At 52.4% G+C, this 26,877-nt stretch overlaps 1 protein-coding gene across 6 annotated transcripts in view; it reads left to right on the top strand.

Annotated features, from left to right (window-relative positions):
* Positions 1–26,877, top strand: part of KLHL29 (kelch like family member 29) — a 331,437-nt gene that overhangs the window by 281,770 nt on the left and 22,790 nt on the right. For all 6 annotated transcript variants that reach the window (XM_025261505.3, XM_044926203.2, XM_045162299.1 and 3 more), the window contains one exon: positions 22,008–22,146. In XM_025261505.3, the coding sequence (XP_025117290.3) occupies positions 22,008–22,146 (139 nt within the window). The remainder of the gene's footprint in view (positions 1–22,007; positions 22,147–26,877) is intronic.

Raw genomic sequence — 26,877 nt, 5'->3', positions numbered from 1 at the left:
GGCCCGCCTCCCGCACGTGCGGGCGGGGAGGGAGGGACCGCAGGAGGTTCCTGGCGCGCCGGGTGGTGGCGCGTCTGCAAACGCTTATTTGCATATGCTCAGGCTGGATATTTATAACTTCTCTTCAGCCAGTTCCAAGTTATTGATGTCTTAAAGTGACTTTAATCTGAGCCTTCTTTTCCTCAAATGGGCTTTTGATTTCCGGAGTGATATTATACATGGCTGTAAGCTATTGACTGAGCGTTCGCCGTTGTGTTCTCAATGTGCTGATGCTGAAAATCTGCGATATAAATAAACTTCCTCTGGTAGAATCATTATAAAGCACAAGCAGCAGAAATTTATGGAAAGAGCAGATTAAATGCTTAGACTTAAATTCTTCAGTGTGCTGCTTGCCCTAAACTGCTGTGTCTGGAGTTTGGGCTGCTGATTCAGGTGGAAAAAATCAAACGGACACATCGCTTGTCGGTGCATTTTTACTATGATCTATTGTGTTGCCAAAAGAGAAAGCTCAAAAGCTGCCATTGATAATCCTGGTTAAAACTTGGAGCATAAATTATTAAGACGTGTAGTTTCTTTTCGGAGTGGTTGGGGACTGGGGCGTGCAGCACTATAAAGAAATATAACATCAATATGTGCTTATGCATTGTAATGTGGGACACTTTTATGCCCATAATAAAACATTCTGCCTACAACTATGTTTATGAAAGCAACAGATAGGAAGATCCATAATGCCACTTAATAGAGTTAATCACCTCCCCTCTGAATGGTTTAAAAGGCTTTTTATTGCACACTGAAAGGCTCTGACCATAATTAATACTCCACACACTGTCAGGTGCCAATCGGAGGGCTGGAGGCAGCGAAGGGAGCTTTCTAGCACATTTGTGCTGGGAAGATTCTCAGAACTGGGTCCAGTCGTCTGAACTTCAGGGATTGTTGGTTTTTGTTTTTGTTTTTGTTTTTTTTAAAAAAAAAAACATGGACTTAGTCACTCCGTGGCATGTGGGATCTTCCCAGATCAGGGATTGAACCTGTGTCTCCTTCACTAGCAGGTGGATTGTTTACCACTGAGCCACCAGGGAAGTCCTAAACTTCAGATTTTTAAGCCAGAAATCTAGCCTCTGTATCAAACATTGGGCTCTCACTGGGGCTTGAGGTTCTAAATTTTAAGCTCTGAATGTGAATTGTAAGTTTGTTCTAGATCCTGGGCTCTGGACTAGCTCTACCCTCTCAACTATAGGCTCTGGGTGACCCACTCTGGGCCCCTGGGTCCTGAGTGAGATGGTCTCACAGCACATCTGTACCCAGAGCTGAGAGAAGAGAATGGATGCTTTCCAGCAGTCTTGGTTTAATTTGCTGTCAGCTTGGTGGATCAGGTTGAGCACAGAAATTTATGCTGTTTGCCCTCCCTTCACCTCTGACCATTGCAGCCAGTTTTCATCAAAGAGGAGGGGAGCCATGGCTGGCCTGCCCCAGGGTCAGCATGTGGGTGAAGGCTGGCCCCTATAGACAACAGCCTGCCCTGGAACAGACCCAGACTCATCGACCAGGTCCATAGTCAACCAACCATGGAGGCTCTCGGGCTAATCTCTCCCCCTTCCTCCAAAGGAGATGGCTTTATCTCCTTTGTCCCTTATCACACAGTCACTGAGGGACTGGAGCCACAGGGAATCTCCCAAACAGCCCAGAAAAGCTGAGGAGGTGAAGGGTTAGCCTGAAATAATTAAAGAATAGAATCGCCCTTTAGAAGCTTGGTTCAAGCCAGCAAGAGTGAGGCAGGCGGCAGGGAGATAGTGCTCTCAGGATGGGGGTGGGGAGTGGGGGTGGTTGGCTTTCTCAGTGTCTGGCAGCCGCTCTGTGGAGGCTGGTAGCTTAGCTGAGGTGAATACAGTCGGTACTCTAGCCAAGATTTTCCTGAGTGAAAGCTATTTTTCCTCTTGGAGAGTTGGGCCAACTAGAGCTAAGAGTGCCCCCCAAGGGCAGAGAGTGGAGGGAAGACGGAGAGGAGAGCTGTGTGCTCTCTCCCAACACCACGTGGCTGACTTCTCTTCACTGGATTGGACTCCTGGGACACATGAGGGCTTGGCTGGGTGGGTTGTCACCAAGGGCTCATAGATTTTTGTACTTGCTGGGGAGGCTGTTGTAAGAGCTCTTTGTTAAGACAAAATCACACCTGAATTGACTTCTGGCAGGGCTTCCCAGATGGCTCACTGGTAAAGAATCCACCTGCCAATGCAGGAGATATGGGTTCAATCCCTGAGTTGGGAAGATGCCCTGGAGAAGGAAATGGCAACCCACTCTGGTATTCTTGCCTGGGAAATCCCATGGACAGAAGAGCCTGGCGGGATCACAAAAGAGTCAGACATGACTTAGCAACTAAACAACAGCCCACCTGGAGCCACAGTCCTTGGGTTTCCATCATGGCCCTCTGCTACCTCCTCACCACCAGCACCATCCAAAATGAGAGCTGCAATCAGATGAACTGGCCTTTCAACTCAGGAGGGCTTTCCTGACCTGATCCGTCCACTGGGTCCACAAGGGATGCAGTCTACAGCGGCCCTCCCAGAGGTGAGCACCCTCTGGGGGACAGGCCACAGTTCCCCCATCCCAGATAGTACACATGTCATAAGGACAACTGGGAAGAGCGTGTCATGCATGGGTGTTGTAGGGGAAAGGCTCATTTGTTCCCTCAGCCAACAAAAATGTAGTTAGCACCAGCCATGAATAACCCACAGAACTGTCTGCCCTCACAGAGCTCACATTCTGGCTCCCCAGAGCCTCCCAGTCTCTAGATTCGACAGCGAGAGAAACATGACTTTTCCAGGGTTGTGAGAGCAGGCTGAGCTGAGATGCCAAGGGCCCAGTTCTCAGGTGAATCTTCAGGTTCACGTCCCAGGGCCCCTTGGGAAACTCCCTGCACCCCAGGCAGCCACTGGGGAAGCATGCCCAGCTTGGGGAGGGCACCCTGGTGAGTGCTGAGCTTGCAGGAAGGAAGCACTGGGGTTTCAGTCTCTCTCAGTTCTTCTCAGGGAACAGAGCCAGCAGCCAGCATGCTGTAGAACCAGCTCATCCTTGAGGCAGCAGAGCAAGGAGACTGAAGTTAGAGAGGCCATGACAATCTGACAAGTCCTGGGAGAAGGGGCTGCGCACCGGTGCTGGGGGCAATTAACATTCGTTGAGGGGAGGTGAGTGAGGATGCCAGTCTCTCATCTTGACCCAGCAAGTTGTCTTCCGAAGTCCAGCATCTCCCACTGGCCTTATGTGAATGAGCTGTGGGACCTAGTCTGGCAAACAGCACACACGGGGCACACATTGACAGGGCGGGGCTGAGTGCCCAGCCACAAGCCAGCCCTCCCAGGCTTGCACAGTCCCCCTAGACCAGCCAGGCCCTTGGCTGTTCTCCAGTCACTCTTGGGCCCCCAGTCTCTCTGCCCACAGCCCTGGTGGCCTTGAAGTTCCCACCCAACAGCTGTTCCTGGTTCCTTCTGGTCTGTGGCCTTAAGGGAACCCTGAGGTCTGAGCAAGAAGGGGAGGGGGTTTGGGTGCATAGAGCTGGGCTCAGTGAGGGGTTCCCTGGGGGACTTCTGGGGTGAGTTTGCTAATAGAGATATATCTTCTGGGAGGTCATGATACCACCTGTCATTAACAGGAGCACCCTGCACGGGTTCTCACTAAGAAATCACAGGCAGTTGCTTGCAGGCGGGTAAGCGATTTGCAAGGACCACGAGAATATTTGCATAAACATATGTATGGAAGTGTGTGTTTATTTGCATTCATTTGCATAAATTGCTGGCTCTTAGAACTGTCGTTCCTTAATTTTATATATATTTTTTTCACTGAATTTCTTTGAGCTCTGAGCACAGATCTGGACATTTCAGGAATGAGAACAAAAAGCCAAAAACAACAACAGCACTGGGGCTGGAGACCAGAGGTTCTCAAACTTTGGTGCACGTTAAAATTTCCTGGGGAGCAGCTTAAAATCCTTGTGCCTAGATCACCACCCACCCCACCCCCATACTACTGAATAGAAACTCTGGGGTTGGGGCCCAGGGAATCAGTATTTTTTTTAAGCTTCCAGATGAGTTTGAGGCACAGAACAAGTTTGAGAACTGATGTCTTAGGCAGGGCAGCCCCAGATCAGATCAAACCAGTCTCAGCCTCCAGTTGGAGACACTGGGCACTCACCTCATGTAAGACATTGAAGACACTCAAGAGCAGTGAAGTGTGTGAAGGGCCATGTCAGCACACATGGGCTCTCAGTAAAAGGTCACCATGGCCTTCATCACCATCTCTGTACAATGTCATCACTGCAAAAGCAGAGCATCTGGGGAGTGGGCTGCTCCTCCTGGCCCCACCACCCAGGTCACCCTGGACTCCACCTGGACCTCCAATCAGCCTCTAGGAATAGCGAGTACTCCAGGGAGGGTGTGGGTCTCTTCTGGCTGAAGTCCTTTGTTGTTCAAGATGACTTCCAGCCTGGTGGTCCCATCACTGCCCAGACGCCTGGGGATTGGGTGCTTACAAGGGAGACAGTGTGTTCCCAAGCAGCCTGTGCAGGCCAGCTGGCCTCCCTCTGTTCCTCTTTCTAGGCTGGGAGAGAGCCAAGTGCTGGGGATGACAGGGTTTTTCTTTCTCTAGTGGGTGCTCCCTGGCGAAGGAGAATGCTGGCGATCTGGCAACGCCAACTGTACTCGGGATGGTTGTTCCTAGGGTTCTGTAGCTTCTCACTCTCCCGTCCACCTGGCCCACTGCCTCCATGGAGTCTTTGCTCCCTCCACGTGATTTTCTGCCTTTGCTTATGCCATGCACACACTCTGGGGGCAGCCCTTCCTCCACAGAAGGACTCTCAGGATTGGTTGGCTCAAATCCAATCCATTCAAGACCCACTCAGTGCCTCCTGTTCCATGACGCCTTCTCCAATCCAGCAACCATTCATTCATTCCCGCCATCACTAATTCAAATGTTTACCTGAAACCTGCTCCAGATCAGGAGCTGTGCCAGGTACAAGGGTACAGAAACAAGTCAGATCCAGGTTCTGCTTTTGAGAGCTCTTCTGAGCAGTGAGAGCTTTTCCAAACATTGATCAAAGACCATTGCGTTCTCCTCCCCAGCACCTACCAGAGAGATGGGAACTCCTGTCTCCTCCTGCTGTGTAAATGTTCCATGTTAGCAGATGCCGCTCAGGGTGGACAACATAGGTCTTGCCCACAGGGGACAGGCATGGCCATACCTTGGCCTGCAGAGGCCGAGGAAGGAGGGAAGGGTTGTTTCAGAGCCTCCAGGAAGCAGGTGGGAGCTGAGAGAGCAGCTTCTGGTGGCAGCCAGCTCATTCCTATCCTGGACACATGAGGTCACTCCTGGGGCCTTGGGGAACACTATGGCTTGACTCACAGACCTTCCCAAGTCCAGGTCAGCTGTGCTGGGGAAAGCCTTCCTCCCAGGCTGCCCCGGGATGCTTCCTCCTGGGGTTGGAACTGTAGCTACCCACCCAGACCTTATTCCATGGAGTCCCTCTCACCCCCACACACCCAAGGCAACACTCACCCCAAGAGGGAGCTGGCTCAGACCATCACAGGAGAGTTATAGAAGCTCCAGACCCACAGGTGGCTAAAGTGGCTCCCAGGGCAGGCCCAGCATCATCCCTGGGCCCAGACTGGAGGCTGTGGCTGGAGCCAAGGAGGACTGTCCATCAGACTTGGTGTCACAGCTGGGGAGCCCTCCAGGCCAGGAGCCCTCCATGTGGCCAGGCTGCAGAGTCTCAACATCTTCAAATTCCAGAGGATTCTCCTTTCTTTCCTTCCACTTTTGGTCAAAGCCATTCACTCCATCAGCAAACACCCTCCCTGCCCTTCCTGACTCCCCACACTGGGGTCCTATCTGTGGACACTCAGTCCAAGGGCCTAAGAGATGAGGAAATAACCTTGGCTCTGTGGTGAGCCAGGCGCGGTGGGATAGGAGGTGGAATTTGAACCTGGTCTCATGGGACAGGTAGACGAGTCCTGCAGGATGAAGGGGAGGGCATCCCAGATGGAGGGAAAGGCTGGCCTGTCCAGAGAGGGCTGGGAGCTGCCCCTCCGCATCCATACCACACCCTTCATGTCCCATCACAGCCATTATCCCCCTCCTCCCCCAAACCAGTGAGTGTACAGTGGCACCTCGTGGCAGAAAGGCTCATGAGGGCAGAAATTAGGATGGCGGGGTCCCCTTGGTCTCCTCCCCACCAGCACACCGTGACACCCCATTCCCTTAGGCTGACTTCTCCTGTACTTGGCCTCTAGGGGAGACTGGGCTGGGGCTAGACTTCTCAACCTTTGAGCCATGCAGGGGGTGGAGCTGCCCCACATGCCCACCCCTAGTCAGCCTCTAAGCATAGTGGCAGGTGCCTGGCATGCCCACCCCTGGCATCCAGCCCACCCAGAGCAGGGGGACACCAGAACCCAGGGCTGTAGCCCAGACACAGGCCCAGCCCCGACCGGAGCAGGACAGTTTCTCTTGGGCTGTTGTTGTTTAGTCGCTAAGTCATGTCAAACTCTTTTGCAATCCCATGGATTGTAGCCCACCAGGTGCCTCTGTCCATGGGATTTCCCAGGCAAGATTACTGGAGTGGGTTGCCACTTTCTTCTCCAGGGGATCTTTCCAAACCAGGGATCCAAGCTGCATCTCCTGCATTGGCAGGCGAATTCTTTACCACTGAGCCACCAGGGAAGCCCTCCTCTTGGGTAATTACTTCTAATAACAGTTTGTAAAAACAGTACTCTGGCTTTATTACAGAGTCTAAATAGGTTCCACTTCTCAAGAAAAATAGACTGTCAGGTTAAATACCTGTGGGGAAGTGACTAGGCAGAGAAGGGTATCATTAAAGTCAGCAGCTACCATATGACCCAGCAATCCCACTGCTGGGCATACACACCAAGGAAACCAGAATTGAAAGAGACACGTGTACCCCAGTGTTCATCGCAGCACTGTTTATAATAGCCAGGACATGGAAGCAACGTAGATGTCCATCGGCAGATGAATGGATAAGAAAGCTGTGGTACATATACACAATGGAGTATTACTCAGCCATTAAAAAGAATACATTTGAATCAGTTCTAATGAGGTGGATGAAACTGGAGCCTATTATACAGAGTGAAGTAAATCAGAATGAAAAACACCAATACAGTATACTAACGCGTATATATGGAATTTAGAAAGATGGTAGCGATAACCCTATATGCAAGACAGCAAAAGAGACACAGATGTATAGAACAGTCTTTGGATTCTGTGGGAAAAGGCAAGGGTGGTATGATTTGAGAGAATAGCATTGAAACATGTATATTATCATATGTGAAACAGATCGCCAGTCCAGGTTCGATGCATGAGACAGGGTGCTCAGGGCTGGTGCACTGGGATGACCCTGAGGGATGGGATGGGGAGGGAGGTGGGAGAGGGGTTCAGGATGGGGAACACATGTAAACCCATGACTAATTCATGTCAATATATGGCAAAAACCACTACAGTATTGTAAAGTAATTAGCCTCTAATTAAAATAAATAAATTTTAAAAATAAATAAAATAAAATACCTGACAAAAAAATAAAATAAAATAAAGTCAGCAGCTCCGTTGAGACAATGCTATGCTATGCCATGCTAAGTCACTTCAGTCGTGTCCGACTCTCTGTGACCCCATAGACGGCAGCCCACCAGGCTTCCCCGTCCCTGGGATTCTCCAGGCTAGAACACTGGAGTGGGTTGCCATTTCCTTCTCCAATGCATGAAAGTGAAAAGAGAAAGTGAAGTCGCTCAGTTGTGTCCGACTCCTAGCGATCCCATGGACTGCAGCCTACCAGGCTCCTCCGTCCATGGGATTTTCCAGGCAAGAGTACTGGAGCGGGGTGCCATCGCCTTCTCCGGTTGAGACAATGACAACAGTGCAAAACACCCTATGTCAGGGAGATCCACCCAGAAGGTCAAGGAGCATGGCCTGCATGCGTGCCGAGACAGGTCTGTCCTTCCCGCAATAGGGTCTTGGCCATCAGGCCTGGAGCAGCCCCAGGAAGTGGTCCTGTGGGTTCCAGAGCTACTCCAGTCCCTGGGAGTCAAGGAATGAGAGGCGGCATCTCTACCCCACCAGAGCTCACAGTCTAACCAGAGACAGACTTCAACAGGCAAAGATCACCACAGAACAGGGAGGGACTGGCAAGTGAGAAGCCTGAGCTAGCAAGAAGGAAGTGGGGTCACAGCAGGTGTCAGGAGGGCCCATCTGGAGACCCTTCTGGGGACCCTATGGGCTGGAGTGCACCCAGGACCCTGCCTGCCAGTGTGAGGGACAGGTGTACAGGGCACATGGCTGGTAGACAGGGCACCACGCGTGGGCCCACCTGAGGCAGGACTGGGAGCCCTCTCCTCCCTAGTGGCTGTGGTGTCTCCCAGATGTGACACCTCGGCTAGCTCGGGCACCCGAAGGCAGACCTGACCCTCTGGCCCTGCAACTGGCACCTGCTCACCTGGAGGGCACTGCCCCACTTTCTTCTTTTAGGCTTATTTCCTAATTTTCCTAGAATGATGGTGGCAATTAAAGACCATTTGCAATAGAAGAAACTGAACTATGGCTTAGGCTTTCACCTTCCCTGAAATGACAGGGTTGAGGTGTTGCCCCAGACCTGAACCTGGCCAGGCCCTCAGGACGGGTGAGCACAGATGGAGACCCAGGGGCAGATGGCCACAGAGGGACACCCTTGCAACAAAATTGTACAGGACATACTTGGGGCAGAGAGGGGTCCCCATGCCCCTACACACACACACACACACACACACACACACACACACATGCGTGCGTACTCACTCCTCCCCTGCCCCCTGGCCCCAAGTCCTCCATGGCTGTGAATTCTCTTCTCCTGTGATGTGATTCACAGAGCTCTGAGCTGCCATTAGCCCCTGGCATCTGGGGTTTCCGTTTCATTTCCTTCTTTACCTGGGTAACTGAACTGATTGTGCTCCCAGCTCCGGTTCACTAATTCTCACAAATCCTTTTAAACTATTGATTTATTTGCTGGAACCGTGGCTCTCAGAATTCTTGGGAGATACTGGCTTTTGCTAAAGCATGTGAAGGAGGGCTGTGTGTCCGTTTCTCCTGACCAGTGCCCTGTCCTTCCCAGTACCTCCTCCCACCCCTTCTCTGTGCCATCCTGTCCCTTGCTCGGGCGGGTGGCCGACTATCCAAAGCCCAAGCTGGCTGGACCTTCCTGATGAATCACCTCCAGGAAGCTTACAGCCAAGTGAGGTTCTCTGGGATGTCTCCACCCATGATAATGTAGGCCTTGGGACTGTTGTCTGGTGGTTGGGCTCTACAGTCCTTATCTGAGATCTCATTTCCTCACTTGGGTCCACTCTTCTGTTTGCAAATCATGCCCTCCCCTAGGGTCTGCAGTGTTGGGTGCAGAAGCTCTGGGGCCCCCTCACTCTCCTCTCCACCCCCTACCCCAGCCCCCTTTGCTCACCCGCACTAACAACTGTCTCACCCAGGCTTCCCTGGAGCCTGGTGGAAGGCAGGTCAGCGGGGTCTCTGTGTAAAAGAGGATGGGGCCGTCATGCTGGCCAGTCAAGGTGAAGAGGCGAGGCCCCTCTGAGAGTCCAGGGCAGTGAAGGAGGGAAGCAGGGTTCCCTGTAGGCCCTCCTGCCCTGGGCTGCCCACTGGGTCAGCAGCACTCCTCACTTTTGCCCCAGATGAGGAAATCTGGTGTGCGTGGCAGTGTATTTTTCAGACCTGGCACCTGGAGTCGCATCTTCTTTGCTGGAGGCTGGGCTGTGTTGGAGGTTGTGGTGGCCGCTGCCATTAGCTCCCTGGGTACCTTAGTTGAGCTCTGAGTTCATATCTATCTGGGGGCATGTTCAGTATTGACATCTTTTTATTCAAATTCTCTGGCATGGCCTTGCTCTAGGATCTCACGGGTATTCAGAAAGCGGACATCTTGCCCCTAAAATAATGAACGGTAAATCAGAAAGCTGTAAAATGGTGACAGAGCCTGGAAGAGAGCACAGGCTGTGGCTTCTCCTCAGAAGAGGGCCTCTGTCCTTAAGCCCCAGAGGCAAGGCCTGGGGACCCACTGTTTGAGGGGTTGGTCCAACGATGCGGAAGGAACGGAAGCAGCAGCCAGCACCTGGTTTCTGAATGTCATGTCCCAGGCCTCGCCCGGAGGTCAGGGACCCTAGAGCACCAAAGGCAGGGACTGTACTCAGAAATCCTCTCCTGGGCCCCAGCCCTCCATGGACTCTCCAAGTCCTGTGATTCTGCTTCCCCTGCAGACCTCAGGGCCTCTCCACCATCCTCCGGGCTCTAGGCCAGGCCTCACCCTCCACTCACCTGCCCACAGCAGCACACCTCTGGGCAGGGTCTCCAGTCATTTGTCCCCTTCCGTCTCAACCCTCTGTGCCCCAGGTGACTGGGGTCACTTTTTGAAATTTCCCTCCCAGACCCACAGTCTACAGGTTCTAAGCACAGTTTATCAAGCCTGTCATGGAAACTGTGGCTGTGCTGCGGTCCAGCCTCCATCCTGCCTGTCCCCAACCCCTGCTCCAGCCCTACTTGACTGCCAGCTGCCCCTGCTGTGCACTAATACAGGGCTCCAGGCCTCTGCATAGACAGACCCTCCCCCCGGTACCCCATGCTCCCCACACACCCCAGGGAGCTCAGCGGAAGGAGCGTGCACCACACAATGTAATACAGGTGCGTTCATGTCTGTCCCACCCGGGGTCCTGGGACGCCAGCCACAGACTGCAGCTCTGATGGAGTTCAGCAGAGCAGGGATTTATCCAAGGCTGAGCAGTCGTCCCGCCACTCTGCTTGGAACTCTGCACTGGCACCATCTCGCCTACCCCCGCTGCTCAAGTACCACTGACCCACCAGCCCGAGCAGTCACCACCACCATATTCGTCGCTGGCTGGCCCTACACGCCTCTCTGGAACTGCCAAGTCCAGGCACAAGCCTCAGACTGGCTGAGCCCAGGACTCATGGCAACATGCCGGTTGCCAGGGAGCCACCTCCACTCCACTCCCAGGGGGACAAGGTCCAGTTCCCCACCCAGCTGGGGCTCTCCCCAGTAGAAAGGGGGCTCCGATGCCAAGCAACCAAACTGACATATGTCCACTGCAACATCTCCCTCCCCCATCAGACTGTGAGCTCCTTGGCGATGGAAACTGGTTTATCTTCATAGTCTAGGGCCTGGCACATAGTAGGTCCTCTATAAATGTGTGTTAGACTGTGAGCTAGTAGGTTAAGAGTAATACCCCTCCTCGTGTGCCTTTGGTTCTCCACAGTGACATAGCCAGTCATCACCCACCACCCCCTGCTCTGTCTGGTCATCCCAGGGCCGCCCATCTCTCCCTCCTCAGTCAGCCTTCAGCACCACGGCTGAGTGTGTATATAGCTCTTCTCCAGCTCCTCACCATGGGTGCCTTTTGTCCACATTGAGCCACACTCTCCCCCAAGACAGGGATAGTCTGGCTCAGCTACTGCCTCACCCGCTCAGCTACTGCAGCTCCCACCCCCAAGCCTGGCTCTCAACCTAGTGCCCTGCACCTTGAAGGTACCTGACAAATGTGCTTTGGCCAGCTGACTCTGTGCCTGGGGAAATTCAGGGGAAGGGCATCAGAAAGTGCTGGAAGAGCAGACTGGCTGTCAGGAAGAAGGGAAAGGCTGCTGGTGGGCAAAAGGCCATGGGTTATGGGGACGGGCACAGTGTGAAGTAGGTGGCCCCAAAGGTGAGGGGCGAGACCCCTCATGGGTAAGAGACAAGACTGATTCTCCGTAAGAGACAAGACTGATTCTCTCATTCCCTCTCGTAAAACCCACCCATGGCATCCAGACTTCTCTGGGATAAAGACCTGGGGAGGCTTTGTTTCTTTCACAGCCTGGTACAGGCCTGTCTGCTTCTCACACTGCATACTCAAACATACACATTCACACACACACATATGCTCATACACATACAGGCATGCTCATACACACATCATATACTCACACACACCATACGTTCATTCCCACATACTTAACACACTTAAACACACACATATATTTCCCTATGGTTCACACCTTGCCCCTGCAGCCCACCTGGTCAGCTCCTTCACCATCACCAGCCCCATGGAAGCCTCTCTGCTCTCCACAGAGCAGAGTCAGCCCCCTCCCATGTGTCCCCTGCCCAGTGCTTGCCCCTCTAAACCTTCTCACCCAGCATCACAGTTATTTAGTGTGTCCCCTGTTACAGTGAGCCCCTCAGATCTGCAAACATGTGCATTCACATGTGTCCTGGGGACCCCACTAAATGACCAGCCCACGGGAGACAAACAACACCTGTTTAATGGATAAATAAGTGAGCCAAACAGACACAAGGTACCTGAAGTTCCCAGAGTCTGCCTCCAAAAGGGACATCCATGTCTCAGCCTCATTCAACTGTGGACCCAGTCTCCTGCTCCAGGGTGCCCCTAACCTCTCTAAAGCCCTGCCCATTACTGCCTGCACCCCAGGGCACTTGGAGCTCTCCAAGGTGCTGGACTTGGTTTGTTCACTTGGTCCCTATCTGTCCTGGCCTCTTGACTCCAGTTTCTGTAGCCGAGAACCACCTCCACCTTCCAGGAATCTACTCTCTGATGGAAAAGAAACTGTCTCTAAATACACTATAGGCAGAACCAAGTTCACAGGGACACAGAGCACTATGAGAGTATAGAGAGAGGAGAGCACTCCCCATCCCCAGCCTCAGACATCTGTTTCAAATGTGTCCCTGCTGCCAGACCCAATCTTGTCCTCCCCTAGTCCCAAGGACCAAGGCTCCTCCCAGTGTCCACCTCCCTAAGGAAATTCTAACCAAGTTCTAGCTCCTTGAGGGGGCCACCTTCCCTCCAAAACCCCTGACCCCTGGCTGCTCCCAGATCATCTGCCTTGTGCTTCCACCAGGCCCTTGGGAACCCCACTTTCACCATCCTGACTTGACTTACATGGATCTTAATTCACTGCACATTGGCCATCCCCGCTCCAGCTCCTGGCTGACCTCTCTGCTCTGCTCTTGACCTCATTTCTCACCCAACTCTCCTAAGCCCTGGCCTCCGTCCAAGATCTCTCTGACTCCTCCCTCCTTCCATGACCTTTTCATCCTCTCCTGCTCAGAGTATTCCCATCACCTCCTTGGCTTCCTTGAAGCAGGGGAAGGAGCCAGGTAGAACCTTCTTTATCAGGGCAGGAAGGACTAACAGCTGCCAGTGTCGACCTGACCAGGCACCTTCCTCCAAATGCAGCCTCAGGGTTTGCCCAGTGGCCTTCCCTGCTCAGCCAAAGCTCTGCCCCCACTTCTGCAGCCTTCTGGCAAGGCTCCTCAAGCTGGTGCTGGGATTCTAACACTCTGCTCCCCACTCTGCCTTCCTTCATCCCTCCCCAAACAAAATGCCATTCCCTTTGACTCTTACCCCCAGGTCACAGGCCAGAGCAGTTAGTGAAGTTATTGGCCTACATGTGGGCAGATCTTACCATCCAGGCAGCTGGGACCCTCGAATGTTGAGAGGGGACCTCCTCTCTCTGGCCACTGTGTGCGAAACTCCCTGTTGTGAAGAGTTGCCTGAGGGTTCCAGGCTGCACCTGTGCTCAACAGAGCTGGTGGGCTAGTCAGTCATTCCCAGGAGGGCCTTTAAGGCTCTCAAAGCCACAGAAGCTGGACAGAAGAAATAAACCCTTCCCCGAGGATGACCCAGTGAGTGCAGTCATGCTTGAGCAGCCAGAGATGCCATACAAAGTATGGGGTCATCACCATTATTATTAACATTCATGTCTCCTGAAGTTAGAAGGGGTTTGGTTTTCACATTCTTTCCCTTTGATTCCACAGAAGTGTGACATTTCAAATGGTTCATTTGGATCATGTTTTGGGCAAGCTATTCTTACCACCCAGAACATGTCTGCATGTGGTCTGTAACACACCCTGAATTCCAATCAGAGAGGAACTTTTCGTGCAAAACATAGTGTCAAGTGTTCAGGGGGTATAGGGACTGCAGAGAAACAAGCCCTCTGGGAGATTACACCCTAGAAAGGAGACAGACAAGTAGGCATTCCTCTGGAATTAGGCAGCCAGGACTCTCTACTGCAATTAAGTCACCAACAAAGTCTCATGGGACCACTGAAGGGGTCTGTGATCAGGGAACTGGGTTAGAATTCTTAACGGATGGAATTTAAGCTGAGGCTTAAGGGATGGATGAGACTTTAAGAAAACAAGTGTTGGGGGATACTTGGCCAAAGGGTCAGAAAGAAACAACCAAAGTGAAGGAACAGGACATAGTGGGCGTGAATTCAGAGAGAGAGCTGAGGGGTGTGAGGACATAAATAAAAGCTATAAACAAAGATTAAGAATAGGTCCTACAAGGTTCTGGGAGTCACTGGGAGGAGTTTAGCAATGAGGGATCAAGCATTCCTTGCCTAGGTGGGTCTCTAGATGAGGAAAGAGCTCTTCCTCAAGGTCACAGGGCAGTCATGGTGATTCTGTGGCTTGACCTAAGTCTCCCAGTCATGTTTCCCCCACAGCCAGGCTGGCAGCTGCCTCTGGTCAGTCCTCGAATCTAAGAGACAGAGGAAGAGAAGGGGATGTCCCTGTTAGCTTTAGGAGGGCTTCCGGAAATTTTAAGGAGAAAACTTTCGATGATTTTTATATCTTCTTGGAGGCCATGAGGATGTTCCAGCTGGAAGGTAACCTTCATTCTGCCCAGCAAAGGCTTAACCAACACCCAGAGGTGTGCAGCCCTGGGGCAGGGGCTGTAGGGACAGAAAGGACCTTGGGTGCCAAATGTCACTGCTTGAGAAATATATCTGTCACCCAGGGTTGGACAACTTGGAAAAGGCAGGCTGCTGGGAGGTGGTGACTGCTCTTAGGGCTTTTGTTCCCTTTCAGGTAAATGGCAGGAATTTCCATTTGGACAACCAGACAACCTGACTAAAACAGAGTCAGGCAGGAAGGCTTCTCTAGAGAACCCCGTTTCCAGGGAGGGGTTGCCCTCGGGATGGTGGGGCTAAGACAGCTTGACTTCCCAGGAGAAGGCCTATCCTTCCGACTCAGGCTGGGTGTGCAGCCCACAGGTTTCATTCCATCTTACCAGGAAGCTGGAGCCCAGCTGGCTCTCAAGACTGATTGTGAGCCCAGTTCTTCTTTGTAAAAGGAGAAGGCGGAGATGTGTATATGTGACGGCGGAGGAGGGGAAAAGTGAAAGAGCGGTGTCCCGCTTGGCAGCCCAGCCACTCCCTGACTGCCTGTGAAAGAAGCAGCAGGAGGCTGTGTTTGTGTAAAGCCACCGTTTGTCCCCACGGTGTCGACATTCATCGGGCTCCTGCTCCCGAATAAATTATCCGCTGGGTGTGCGTGACACAGCCTTTGCTGGGCTTTCTCAGTATATTTCACAACTGCTCTGAGTTTATAATTGTTTCAGATCCTTTATCAAATATGTGTCATAAAGACCAATGGAATTGGGTGCATTTATCACCTAGCTGGGTTCTTACTTGAGCTCTGAAAAAAATTATTTGGCAGCACAACCTTTCTCGGGGCTCTGAGTTAATGGACTTCTCTGCTGCAAAGCCACTGAAATTCGTTGCCTCTTAATATTTGACATCTCTTCCTCTTTATTACCACCTCAGACAGCCCTTCCAGTCCAGCTGGAACGAGCCCATTAGTCTCTGACAAATAACTTGTGTCGTTTGGTGAAAAATATGCAGAAGTTTGGCTGCAACTTCATCTCCAGTCTTGGTTCTGTTTGTGGCTTCGCTCTTCTCTAAGCAAAGCATCCAGGGAATTCCCTGGTGATCCAATGGCTAGGACTCCAAGCTCTCACTGCTGACGGCCTGAGTTCAATCCTTGGTCAGGGAACTAAGATCCCACAAGTCGTGCAGTGCGACATATAAATTAAAGAAATAAATAAAGCTCCCTCCATTACAAAAAACACACACAAACAAGCAAAGCCTCCAGCCCCAGGCAGACCCTTCTCAGGGTCTGCAGTCTCCTTTCTCTCTGATGCCACTGGCTGCTGGATTCATAGAGCTGGGTTACCCTAATCAAGTTAAATGAAGTTTGAGACAAGGAATTTAGAGATGTCTGTGACTAGGTATCAATAAATAAATGCTTGGTTTCAAAGAAAAAGAATTAGCCTCACAGCAGTACTTTTCACAGCAGCTCAAAGAAAGAAGCAACCCAGGGGTCCATTGACAGAGGAATGGATAAGCAGAAGGTGGTCAGTACATACAATGATTCAATACCTGGTTGGGGAACTAAGATCCCACAAGCCAAGAGGCACAGTCAAATAAAAAAAAAATTAAAAAGGAAGAAAAGAAGCCTATCTGTTCTTCCCATAGAAAGGAAGGACATTTTCACACATGCCACAACATGGATGAGCTCTGAGGACACTGTGCTAAGTGAAATAAGTCAGTCACAAAAAGACAGATACTGCACAATTCCATTTATAGGAGATACCTAGAATGGTCAAGTTTATAGAGACAGAAAGATGTGAAAAGAGGAGAACAGGGAGTTGTTGTTTAAGGGGTACAGAATTTCAGTTTAGCAAGATGAAACTTGAGCAGCAGTAAAATGTATAATATATAACAGTTAAATGTATAACGTAGAGTAATAAATGTATTTAACACGGCTGAACTTAAAAATGGTTAGGATGGTAATTTTACAACAACAGTGGAAAGAATGAACTTCAAACTGAACCAGCAAAGGAGAAACGGACACAAAGGAAGTTCTCTGAGCATTTGAGTTCATCATCTATTCATGCCTTCGATATCAGTTAGGTGTTGCTGCATAACAAATAATTCTAAGATTTAGTGGCTTAAAACAACAACCACTTCCCTGGTGGCTCAGACAGTAAAGAATTCACCCGCAATTCAGGAGACCTGGGTTTGATCCCTGGGAGGAGGGCAGGGCAACCCACTCCAGTATTCTTGCCTGGAGAATCCCCATGGACAGAGGAGCCTGGCAGGCTACAGTCCATGGAGTCGCAAAGGGTCACACATGACTGATCAACTAAGCACAAGAAGCACAGCACTGTTCAGGTTGGGCTCAGGTGTCCTGGGTCAGACTCAGCTGATCTTGACAGGGGCTGGCTGGTCTAGATGGCTCATCTGTGAGGGCTCACCTCTGCTGCATGTGTTCTCTCATGCTCCAACAGAAGTAGCCCAGAAGTGATCAAATGGTGGTGGGGGCGTGAATTCCCAAAAAAATAAGCAAAAGCAAGCAAAGCCCCTTGAGGCTGTGGCTCACCCTCACAGAGTGTCCTTTCAACCAAGTTTTCAGGTCTGAAACAAGTCACAAGTCCAGTCAAGATTCAAATGGTGGGGCAAATAACTCTACCCTTTGATGGAAGGGGCTGCAAAGAATTTTTGCAGTCTAGCTCACTGGCTGTATATATATGTCAGGCCGTGTGCTAAGTGTTGAGGATAAGATACAATCCTGTGCAGGAGACATCCATGTAAATAAATAATTACAACACATAGCATGCTCTAAAGAAGTAAGCACCGGATGCCAAGGACAGTGCAGGGCCAAGAAATCTGGAGGGAATACGGGAAAGAGGCAATGAGGCCTGGGACAAAAATAATACCTTAACTGGTATTGCAAGGGAAAATGACGATTAGCCCAAAGAAGCAGGGAGGAAGAAAGACCTGAGCAGAGAGGCAAAGAGACGAGTAAAGGATGGAAGGGGACCTGCCTGGGGTTCAGTGAGGCTTCGGTGGGGAGTGAAGGGCTCACGGGGAGGGGAGGACCTCGGTGTGGGGCAGGGAGACATCACAGAGGGTCTGGCTCCCACGGCTGAGCCATGGAAATTTTACTTAAGCAGAGGCTGATCGTCAGGCTGCTGTGTGGAGGGGGCTTGGAGAGGGAACAGGTCAGAAAAGAGTAGACAGACTTGGAGGCTGTTGCAAGGACTCAGGTAAGAGAGGATGGCAGCTCCGATGGGGCACTGATGTGAAAGGGATCAGAAGTGAATCAGTGCAGAGATTTCTAGGTGGTAAATGAGGCAGGACTGGGTGGGAGGGGAAGGGAGGAGTCAGGGAGAAGCCCAGTGAATGGGTGGGCCCGTGCTTTCTTCTGGGTGGTCTGAGCTGAGGGAGTTTCCCAAGGAGGGGCAAGGTGGAGGGCACAGGGGAGCCACTTGGGTGGTCAAGGCAAGGGTGTGGGTCCCCACTCAAAGCCAAGAAGACCAGGAAACAATTTCCTGATGCCAGCCTTGAACCTTGAGGTCAAGGCCTGTCCTCCTTCACAAGTCGAGGCATATTCTGCTTGCCTTCGGAATCCAATTTGAAGACATACCCCCTGCCAGGCTCTGCCCTGAGGCCTGCAGACCACCCAAGCTGGGCACCATGTGGCTGGTCTGAAGGCTTCTCCAGGAACTCACAGGCCTCGAAGCCCCTCAGACATGAAAGGGTTTCCTTTACCAAGACAGGGTAGGCAGGGGGGCAGCTTGTGCCCAGAGCCCATCCTGGCTTCCTCCCATGGATCTTCAGTCACCATGTCCCCAGATGCCCGCTCTCCAGCTGGGCACTCAGCCAGCAGCAGTAAGCACGTACTGACTGATCAATACTTCTAATGCACTCAGGGCCCTGCTGTGAGAAGGACTCCCCTGGTGAGCCCTTTCATAAATTGAAAAATTCTCCTGAAACTGAGTAATCTTGCCCAGCTATTAAAACTAGATTTCTGCAAAGCGAGGGTAGGAAGCGCCCACAGTTCCAAGGACCTGGCTCTCCAAGCACCTCCGAGATCCAGCCTGGGGAGCAGGCATCGCTGCTGGGGCCAGGGCTGCAGATGAAATCATCCCTGGGAACTTAGTTTGAAGGAAAAATTTCCAAAACAATCAGAATGCTTTGGGCCCAGAAGGCGTGACGTTCTGTGCAGCTAGCCCTGCATTCTCCCCGTCGCCTGAGTGCGGTTAACTCAGCAGGCGTCTAGGGCCGTATCCATCTCTCGATGCAGTGACCACTGGGGCCACCAGAGCACATGCCCATGGTGCTTGGGGGAACTGAATGCCAAAAGCTGGAGCAGCTTGCCCAGGGTCACCCAGCCAATTAGTGGCAAAGCTGGAACAAGAACCGGAAATACCAGCCCAGAGCTCTTTCTCCTCCGCACCCCCCACCCCATCAACCCATGGGATTTCACTCCAAAAGGTGACATCATCCATGTGGCTCACAGTTTGGGAATAAATTCAGCTGGGGCTCTTTTGTGGAGCTAATGTGCGATGCGAACACAGCAGTTCAGCCTTAACCCAGCCCAACCCTGCAGGTTCTTCCTGAGTCGGGTCCATCCCAGCAGGCTGTGTGCTTCAGGTCCCCACTGCCAACTCTCCCCAGGTGTCCCACGGCCCTAACCTTATCCCCGCAGCTGAATTCATCACCTTCTCCCTTCCCGAGGTCCCCCCGGAAACAGGAAGTGGTCTTCATGCACCCCAACCCCGTTATGGTTCCTACAGAACTGATGGCCGTGGTGCTTGTTGTTCAGCCACCCAGTCATGTCCGATTCTTTGAGACCCCATGGACAGCAGCATGCCAGGCTTCCGTGTCCCTCACCATCTCCTGGAGTTTGCCCAAGTTCGTGTTCATTGCATCGCTGATGCTGTCCAGCCATCTCATCCCCTGACTCCCTCTTCTCCTTCTGCCCTCCATCTTTCCCAGCATCAGGAACTTTTCCAATGAGTCGTCTGTTCGCATCAGATGACCAAAATACTGGAGCCATGGTACCCTTGGCCCAAATACTTGTGTTTTTTTCTGGTCCTTCTGTCACCGTTGTAGCTCAGGCCTTTGTCACTTCTCACGTGGATTGCAGAGTGATCACCACCATCAACAAAAACATCAAACTTACCACCACTGAGTGTTTAGCATGTGCTGAGCTCAGGGCTAACAGCTGACCGTGGGATAGTGCCATTAATCTTCACCAGAAGGGGACATGGAAGCTTTGGGGAGTCTGGGTAACTTTCCCAAGGTCACACACTGATAGGAGAGTTCAGGGTCTCCCCCAGTCCTGGCTCTGTGGCCCAGCTCTCTCTCCACAGGGTGTTTTCCTTCCCTGCACCCTGTCTCTGCCATGACCGTTGGAATCCACCCTGACCACCCCCTGCACAGAACCCCTGCTGACTTCCTTTTGCCCAGAGCGTTAAGCTGGCTCACAGGGTTTTGAGATCTGACCCCCTGCTGTCCTCCCGTCACATCTCTGTCTCTCCCCCAGGCCTTGTGTCTGTCCCCTGTATCCGCCCCACCGTGTCCCCCCTTGCCCTCCACCTGGGGCTTTGCGCCCTGCTGGTCTCCCTTGCTCCAGGTTGGAGCACATCCATGGGAGCCTTTAGAGTCCCCAGCAAATGAATGCCCTCCCCAACACACACATGCTCCTGTAGGTGCCCTGCAGCGACCCCAGCTCAGTGTGATGTTGGTTTGATGAGGGACAGTGATTTGGCATTGCCCGAGCCCTCAGTACCCACCCCATGAGTTCCCAGTGTGTCCTCTCAAAGGGTCTGGCTGACCTCAAAGCCCACAGGCTCTTGCCCATCCCTGATTGTGAGCATCTGATCTTCACCAAGTTCTGGGAATGGAACAGAGGGGGCCTCCATCCCCATTTTACAGACATGGAAACAGAGGCTCAGGAAGCACAGGGCCTTGGTAAATGTCAGAGGATGAGCTGGGCTCAGCAGGTATCATGGAAGGCAGTTGATGATGGCCCAGGAGGACAGAGATGAGTGGTCAGGCTGGAGCAAGGCCCACTGGAGGGTAACTCCAGAACACCAGCCAGGGTGCTGCAAAGACTCACCCAGGGGGCTCGAGGTTCCAGTGGGGGACTTAGCGCATGGGGCTCAGTTCTGCAGACCACCCTCTGCCATTCAGCTGCTGAATAGTCTAGGTCATTCTAGCCCAAGAATCTGGACCTCTGATGTCCAGCTACCAGGAAAGCTATAGGCAGGCTGTATCCAGGAGGAGGTCGGGTCGGGGGGCAGGCAGGCTGGGCAAGGCTGGTGGGAATGTTGCTCCTCTGAAAGGCTTTAACTTTGTAAGTGAAAGTGTTTATGTAAACTAAGCAGAATAGCTGTCAGGCTCTCCTCCTTCCCTCCTCTGAGCCTTGAAGTGGGTCTGGGAGAAGCTTCTGACATGCCCACGTTCGGAGCCCAAGCACCTGGGGCACTCTCTGTGCCAGCCCCAGGTGGCCAAGACACCAGACCAAGGTAGGTGTGTGTCAGGCTGGAAGGCCACTTCTTGGAACCTCCTGGGGCTGCAAGCCAGGCTCTCCTGTGCTGAAGACCCAGTTAGGGGAGGGGGTCCTGAGAGGATGACTCAGGAAGTGGGAGGAGGTATAGACTATCCTTGCCCCTGGCTTGCTTCCCCACCCTCACCCCCGAACCCCCACATCAGCCCCAGAAGTGTGAAAGGGAGGTGCTCATCAGGCCCCCACTCCACCCCTCCTTTCTTGGGGACCCCTCCCCAAGAAGCTCGCCCCAGCCATGGCTGTGAGTATCTAACGTAAGGGACGCTGTTTTTGCAGGTTTTGTGGTTTTTATTCCTTTGAACCATATCCAGCCCATCTTACATCACAATGCCATGCTTTACTTGGTATCAGATACATCGGCACTCATTGGCATTTGGAGAACTTGTTCTGTAGTTAAATTCCAGTTTTCAGTTGTCTATGATGATGTATTCTCTGTGTTTCCAATTGTCGGTATGGGAAAATTTTCTCCCAGCCTTTCAATTCTGGGTTTGGTTTTTTTAGTTTCTGGGTTTTTTTGTTGTTGTTTTGTGTTTGGTTGGTTTTTTTTTTTTTTTTTTTTGCTTTTGAAAGTCGTTATTCCTTTGATTATGTGGCCCCTCCCAGTTGCTGCTTGTTTACACATTGTTTGTGACTTCTTTTGACTGTCAGTGTTTGAGCCAGTCTTGCCAAGAAACAGTATCAAGTATTTTCCTATTTCTCTACTTCTTGAAAAAAAAAATTTAATTAAAAAAAAACTCTTAATGGGAACCTGGCCCTGTCTGTCTTCTCTGTTCTGCAGAAATGTTGAAGGAATTGAACCAGCAGCGCAGAGCGAAAGCGTTTACAGACCTGAAAATTGTTGTTGAAGGCAGAGAGTTTGAAGTCCACCAAAATGTTCTAGCTTCCTGCAGCTTGTATTTCAAGGACCTGATTCAAAGGTTTGCCTTCCTTCCAGCTGTGGTCGGGTCTGTTCCTTTGTAGGACGCTTTTGTGTCGCTTTTCTCCTCCCCTCTCTTACAGGTTCCTGAAGCGTGACTCCCTGTCACAGAGCCAGTAGCCATCTCTCCTCCCCCTCCTCCTCCCAGTGCCCTCTCACACACAGCCTCAGAGCAGCCACTGTCCCCAGCCCATCCCACACAGCTTTGCTGGTCCCTGGGGTTGGGGGGCCTCTGCCAGCAGTAGGCAACATTCCACCCCACCCTCGAGGATCCTGCGTTCTCAGTGGCTCACAAGCCCTCCCTGAGGTTAGGAGGACTGCAGACTCCACTCTAAGGGACCACTGCACACTGCCCCCGCTGGGCCAGCACAGGTCCCCAGCACCATCACCACCGCTGTCGATAGTGAACTTAATGCCACGACAGCACATCGACCAGACCGTCCCCCACCGAGGAGCACGAGGCACCCGCGGGGCCGCTTTTCCAACAGCCCAAGTCAGGGAGAACTGACTTGTAGCCAAAGCCTCATTCACGCTGCATGTCTCGATACTTGTACACTGAGCCTAAGCCAGCCCTTCTGAGCACAGACCAGGTGTGTCCTAAACACGGTCTCTCTCAGCCTTTGCTCCCCTCCCCTCCTACCCTCTGCCCCGGCTATTTCTACCTGAATGAGTCTTAATGGTGCATGAGCATCTTTTTTTTTTTTTTTTTTCCATTATGTTGATTTTTTTTTTTTTACTTTGTCTGCTTCATACCCTTGCAAAGAAGTCAGGGGCCACCTTCTAGCGCCTTAGTGAGGGAGAGCAGACGAGGGGGCCAGCCCAGGGTAACGCTCCTGTTTCTCTCACCCATCAGCAGATTAATGCCGCTGCTCATTTTGCCTTGCAGCCTCTCCGGGGCGGACGCTGAGCCGGGACTGTGCTCAGAGTGGGAGGACAGACCTCTGCTTGCTTCCCACTGCTGTGTTTGGACTTGCCAACTAACCCCAGAGTGACTGTGTTTTGTTCCAGGATGGCACACTGGCCGGCATCTCCTTTCCAATCTGTTGTGTCCTTTCACTTCGAGCTGAGCTGCCTGGCGTGCAAGCCCCGCGCAGCCGCGCTGGCCCCAGCCATGCAGGAACGGGCAGGCTCTTTGTGACTTCCAGTCCTATGGATAGCTCGGCTCTCCCGCCCCCGGTGCTTGGGTTCTCTCTGACCGAGCACAGGGGTTGGGGCACGAGCTCTGGGGTGAAGGGGCACGGCCAGTGGCTTCTTCGGGCCAAAGGAGGTCTTTGTGCTGCCACTCTTGGCAAATTCTCAACTGACAGTGGCCGGCACCCGGCCGCTGGATTGCAAAACCGGTATCCTCGGCCTTGGTCCCTGCTCCAGATCGCTGGAGAGCACAGAGGGGGCAGGATACAGGGGCAGCTTGGTACTGAGCGATGGCCCAGCCCTGGGCTAGAAGGATGTGGGCGAGGGGAGTGCAGGAGCTCTTTGACTATTGTCAGAGACCATACATGTAAAGCCAGAAGCTCGCACATGACAGAGAAGAGACACGGCTAGGTGGGAACCCAAAGTAGTGAAGGCTTCTCAGACAGACCGAAAAGAAGGAGGAAGAACATTCCAGGCAAAGGATGGGTTGCTTGGAATGTTCTGGAATGCAAATAATGTTCTACAATGTTTTAAAATGTTTCAGGCAAAGGATGGGTTGCCTGGAATAACAAGCTGAGGACAGAGACAGTCATGAGCAGTGGGGATGAGGAGATGGCCCTCCCAGAGAGAAGTGTAAGCTAGAGTGGGATGTCATGGCAGGCCCTGACCTCCTGGCCAGGGCCCTGGGCTTGCTCTGAGGGTGTGGAGCCCGTCAGGGTAAGTGGAACGGAGATGCCCACCCTCAGATGGGAGAACTGCAGGATGGGCCTCAGTGACCCTAACCAGAAAGGCTGGGTGCAGGGGCTGAGCAGAGCTGGGAGCTGGGAGACCTGGGTTCTACCCCTGACTCTGTCCTATGACCCCAGTCAGGTCACGTCCTCTCCCTCGGGCCTCAGGGTTTCTCATCTGTAAAACAGGAGGTTGGTTCAAATAATGTTCAGGTTTCCTTCCTGATCTCACAAGGTGATGGTGAGGGGATGGGAAGGGCTTCCTGAGTACAAGCACAGACAGACAGGTCCATGGACCAAGGTCAGGGGCGAGCTGGGGGAGGTGATGCATTGAGTGTTTGGCCTGTCAAGTTTCAGCAGCCTGAAGATACCCAAGTTGAGATGACTGGTAGGCAGCCAGAGGTCTGAGGTCTGGGGAGACAGGGCCGAGTCTTCAGCATACAGGAGGGTCACTCAGCAGGAGAGGAGGCCACAGCAGAACCCAGAAATGCCCTGCAGTTCAAAATCACAATGCCAGAAAATTCCAAGACCGTCTAGTTCAGGTGGTAAAGAATCTGCCTGTAAAACGGGAGCCCTGGGTTCTTCGATCCCTGGGTCGGGATGATCCCCTGGAGAAAGGAATGGCAACCTGCTCCAGTATTTTGCCTGGAGAATCCCATGGGCAGAGGCTATAGTCCAAGGAGTCGCAAAGAGTCAAACACAACTAATCAAGTCAAACACGACTAAGCAATGAACACCTTCACTTTCTAGTGCTTAGGACTTGGCACTTTTACTGCGGGGACCCAGGTTCAGCCCCTGGTGGGGGAACTAAGATCCTGCAAGAGGCAAGATGCAGCCAAGAAAAATTCCCGTTGTTAATTTGCAGGTATTTAAAATTTTACTTCTCTCGTCCTAACCACGGGCACACGTCACTATTTCTGCCCACAGAGGCCAGGAGATGCCTCCATGGGGAGGAAAGCAGACTCTATAGGAAGATGATCTCCCTCCCGGCCGTGTAAAACCCTCGAGTATTTCACGTTCTTAGTGGTCAGGGAGCATCTGCCATTGCCATGTCACGTCTGTCTCCTCGAGTCTGTGACCCCAAGACTTAGTGTGCGGTAGACAGAATGACCCAGCAGGAGACCAAGGCCCTGCCCGCCAAACCCCACACAGGGTCTTTCCTCTCAGACAGCTGCACTAACACAAGCAGAGGTGTGGGGACCATCTGTGGGCCATGACACCCTGGCCCTGCCCTTCCCCAGGGCATAGGTAAGCCCTGTCAGGGGCAGGGGCCCTCCCTCTGTTGTCTGGGACCCCAGGCCTGGGGGCTCTGGCTGGCCTCCTTCCAGCCTCTAGCCTGGCACAGGTGATGCAGTCCTTGTTCTGAACCCACTGAGGACCCGTCCCAGCATCAGCCCCAACCCCAGTACGAGGCCCTCACCTGGAGCCACAGACCAGACATGGGGAGCCCAGTCATTCCCTACTCTTCACCCAGCAAGCAAGCAAAGAGCCCCTCCTGGGTACAGGGAACCACTGGATGAGATGGGCGCTGGCCCTTGGGGAGACCACGGTCTGGGGAGGAAGAAACTGTAAAGTGTGGCTGGGAGTGCAGGATGAAGGCAGCAGAGGAGGGTTGGTGGCTCCCAGGCCAATTGCCTGACTCCACAAGGGAGGGAAGTTTGGAGACAGCCCCTGGGATAGGGGTGGCATCTGGCCTGGGTTTTGAACCCAGAGAGGAATTGGCCAGGCAGACAAGCTCACAGCTTCAGGATGGCAGGGGGTGATGGCAGCACAGGTGAGCAGATATCCCTGCAACGCCAAGTGTAAAGTGAAGAAGGAGGGGACGAGGCGGCGCGGAAGGTAGGAGCCAGCACACAGGGCTTTGTTCTAAACCTGGGGGTGTCGTGTTCAGGCTTGCAGTTAATAAAGATGACAATTGGGCCAGGAGTGGGAGAGCCAGATATCAGAGTGTCCTCTGGACCAGCCTTCTCAGCTCAGAGCCCCATCAGCGACTCCCCTAGCAGCCCCCAGCCCAGAGCCCCCTTCTCCAGCCTCCAGGCTGGACCCACCTGTTCCTCCTTCACCTGGGTTTATACCTTTGCTGAGGCTGCAGCAGTCTTTTGCCCTTCATCTTCCCTTATTTAGTTTCAAACTCTAGTCTTCCTCTGACAAGGGCGAGACCCAGCCCACAGGGAGACCTGCTAAGATGTCTCCCCACTGAACCTGACGAGTAGGTGCCCCATTCTACAGATGAAGGGATTGAGGCAAGGGATTCTAAGTAACCAGTAGATCTGGGATTCAAACTGAGGTCCTCATGCTCTTCAGCTCAGTCATTCAGTCATGTCCGACTCTTTGTGACCCCATGAATCACAGCACGCCAGGCCTCCCTGTCCATCACCAACTCCCGGAGTTCACTCAAACTCATGTCCATCGAGTCGGTGATGCCATCCAGCCATCTCATCCTCTGTCGTCCCCTTCTCCTCCTGCCCCCAATCCCTCCCAGCATCAGAGTCTTTTCCAATGAGTCAACTCTTCACATGAGGTGGCCAAAGTATTGGAGTTTCAGCTTTAGCATCAGTCCTTCCAAAGAACACCCAGGACTGATCTCCTTCAGAATGGACTGGTTGGATCTCCTTGCAGTCCAAGGGACTCTCAAGAGTCTTCTCCAACACCACAGTTCAAAAGCATCAGTTCTTCAGCACTCAGCTTTCTTCACAGTCCAACTCTCACATCTATATATGACCACTGGAAAAACCATAGCCTTGACTAGATGGACCTTTGTTGGCAAAGTAATGTCTCTGCTTTTGAATATGCTATCTAGATTGGTCATAACTTTCCTTCCAACGAGTAAGCATCTTTTAATTTCATGGCTGCAGTCACCATCTGCAGTGATT

Source organism: Bubalus bubalis, chromosome 12, assembly GCF_019923935.1.
Source record: "Bubalus bubalis isolate 160015118507 breed Murrah chromosome 12, NDDB_SH_1, whole genome shotgun sequence".
Taxonomy (NCBI): Eukaryota; Metazoa; Chordata; class Mammalia; order Artiodactyla; family Bovidae; genus Bubalus; species Bubalus bubalis.
The sequence above is the reverse complement of the archived record's forward strand: the minus strand, read 5'-3'. Positions and strand labels throughout refer to the sequence as shown.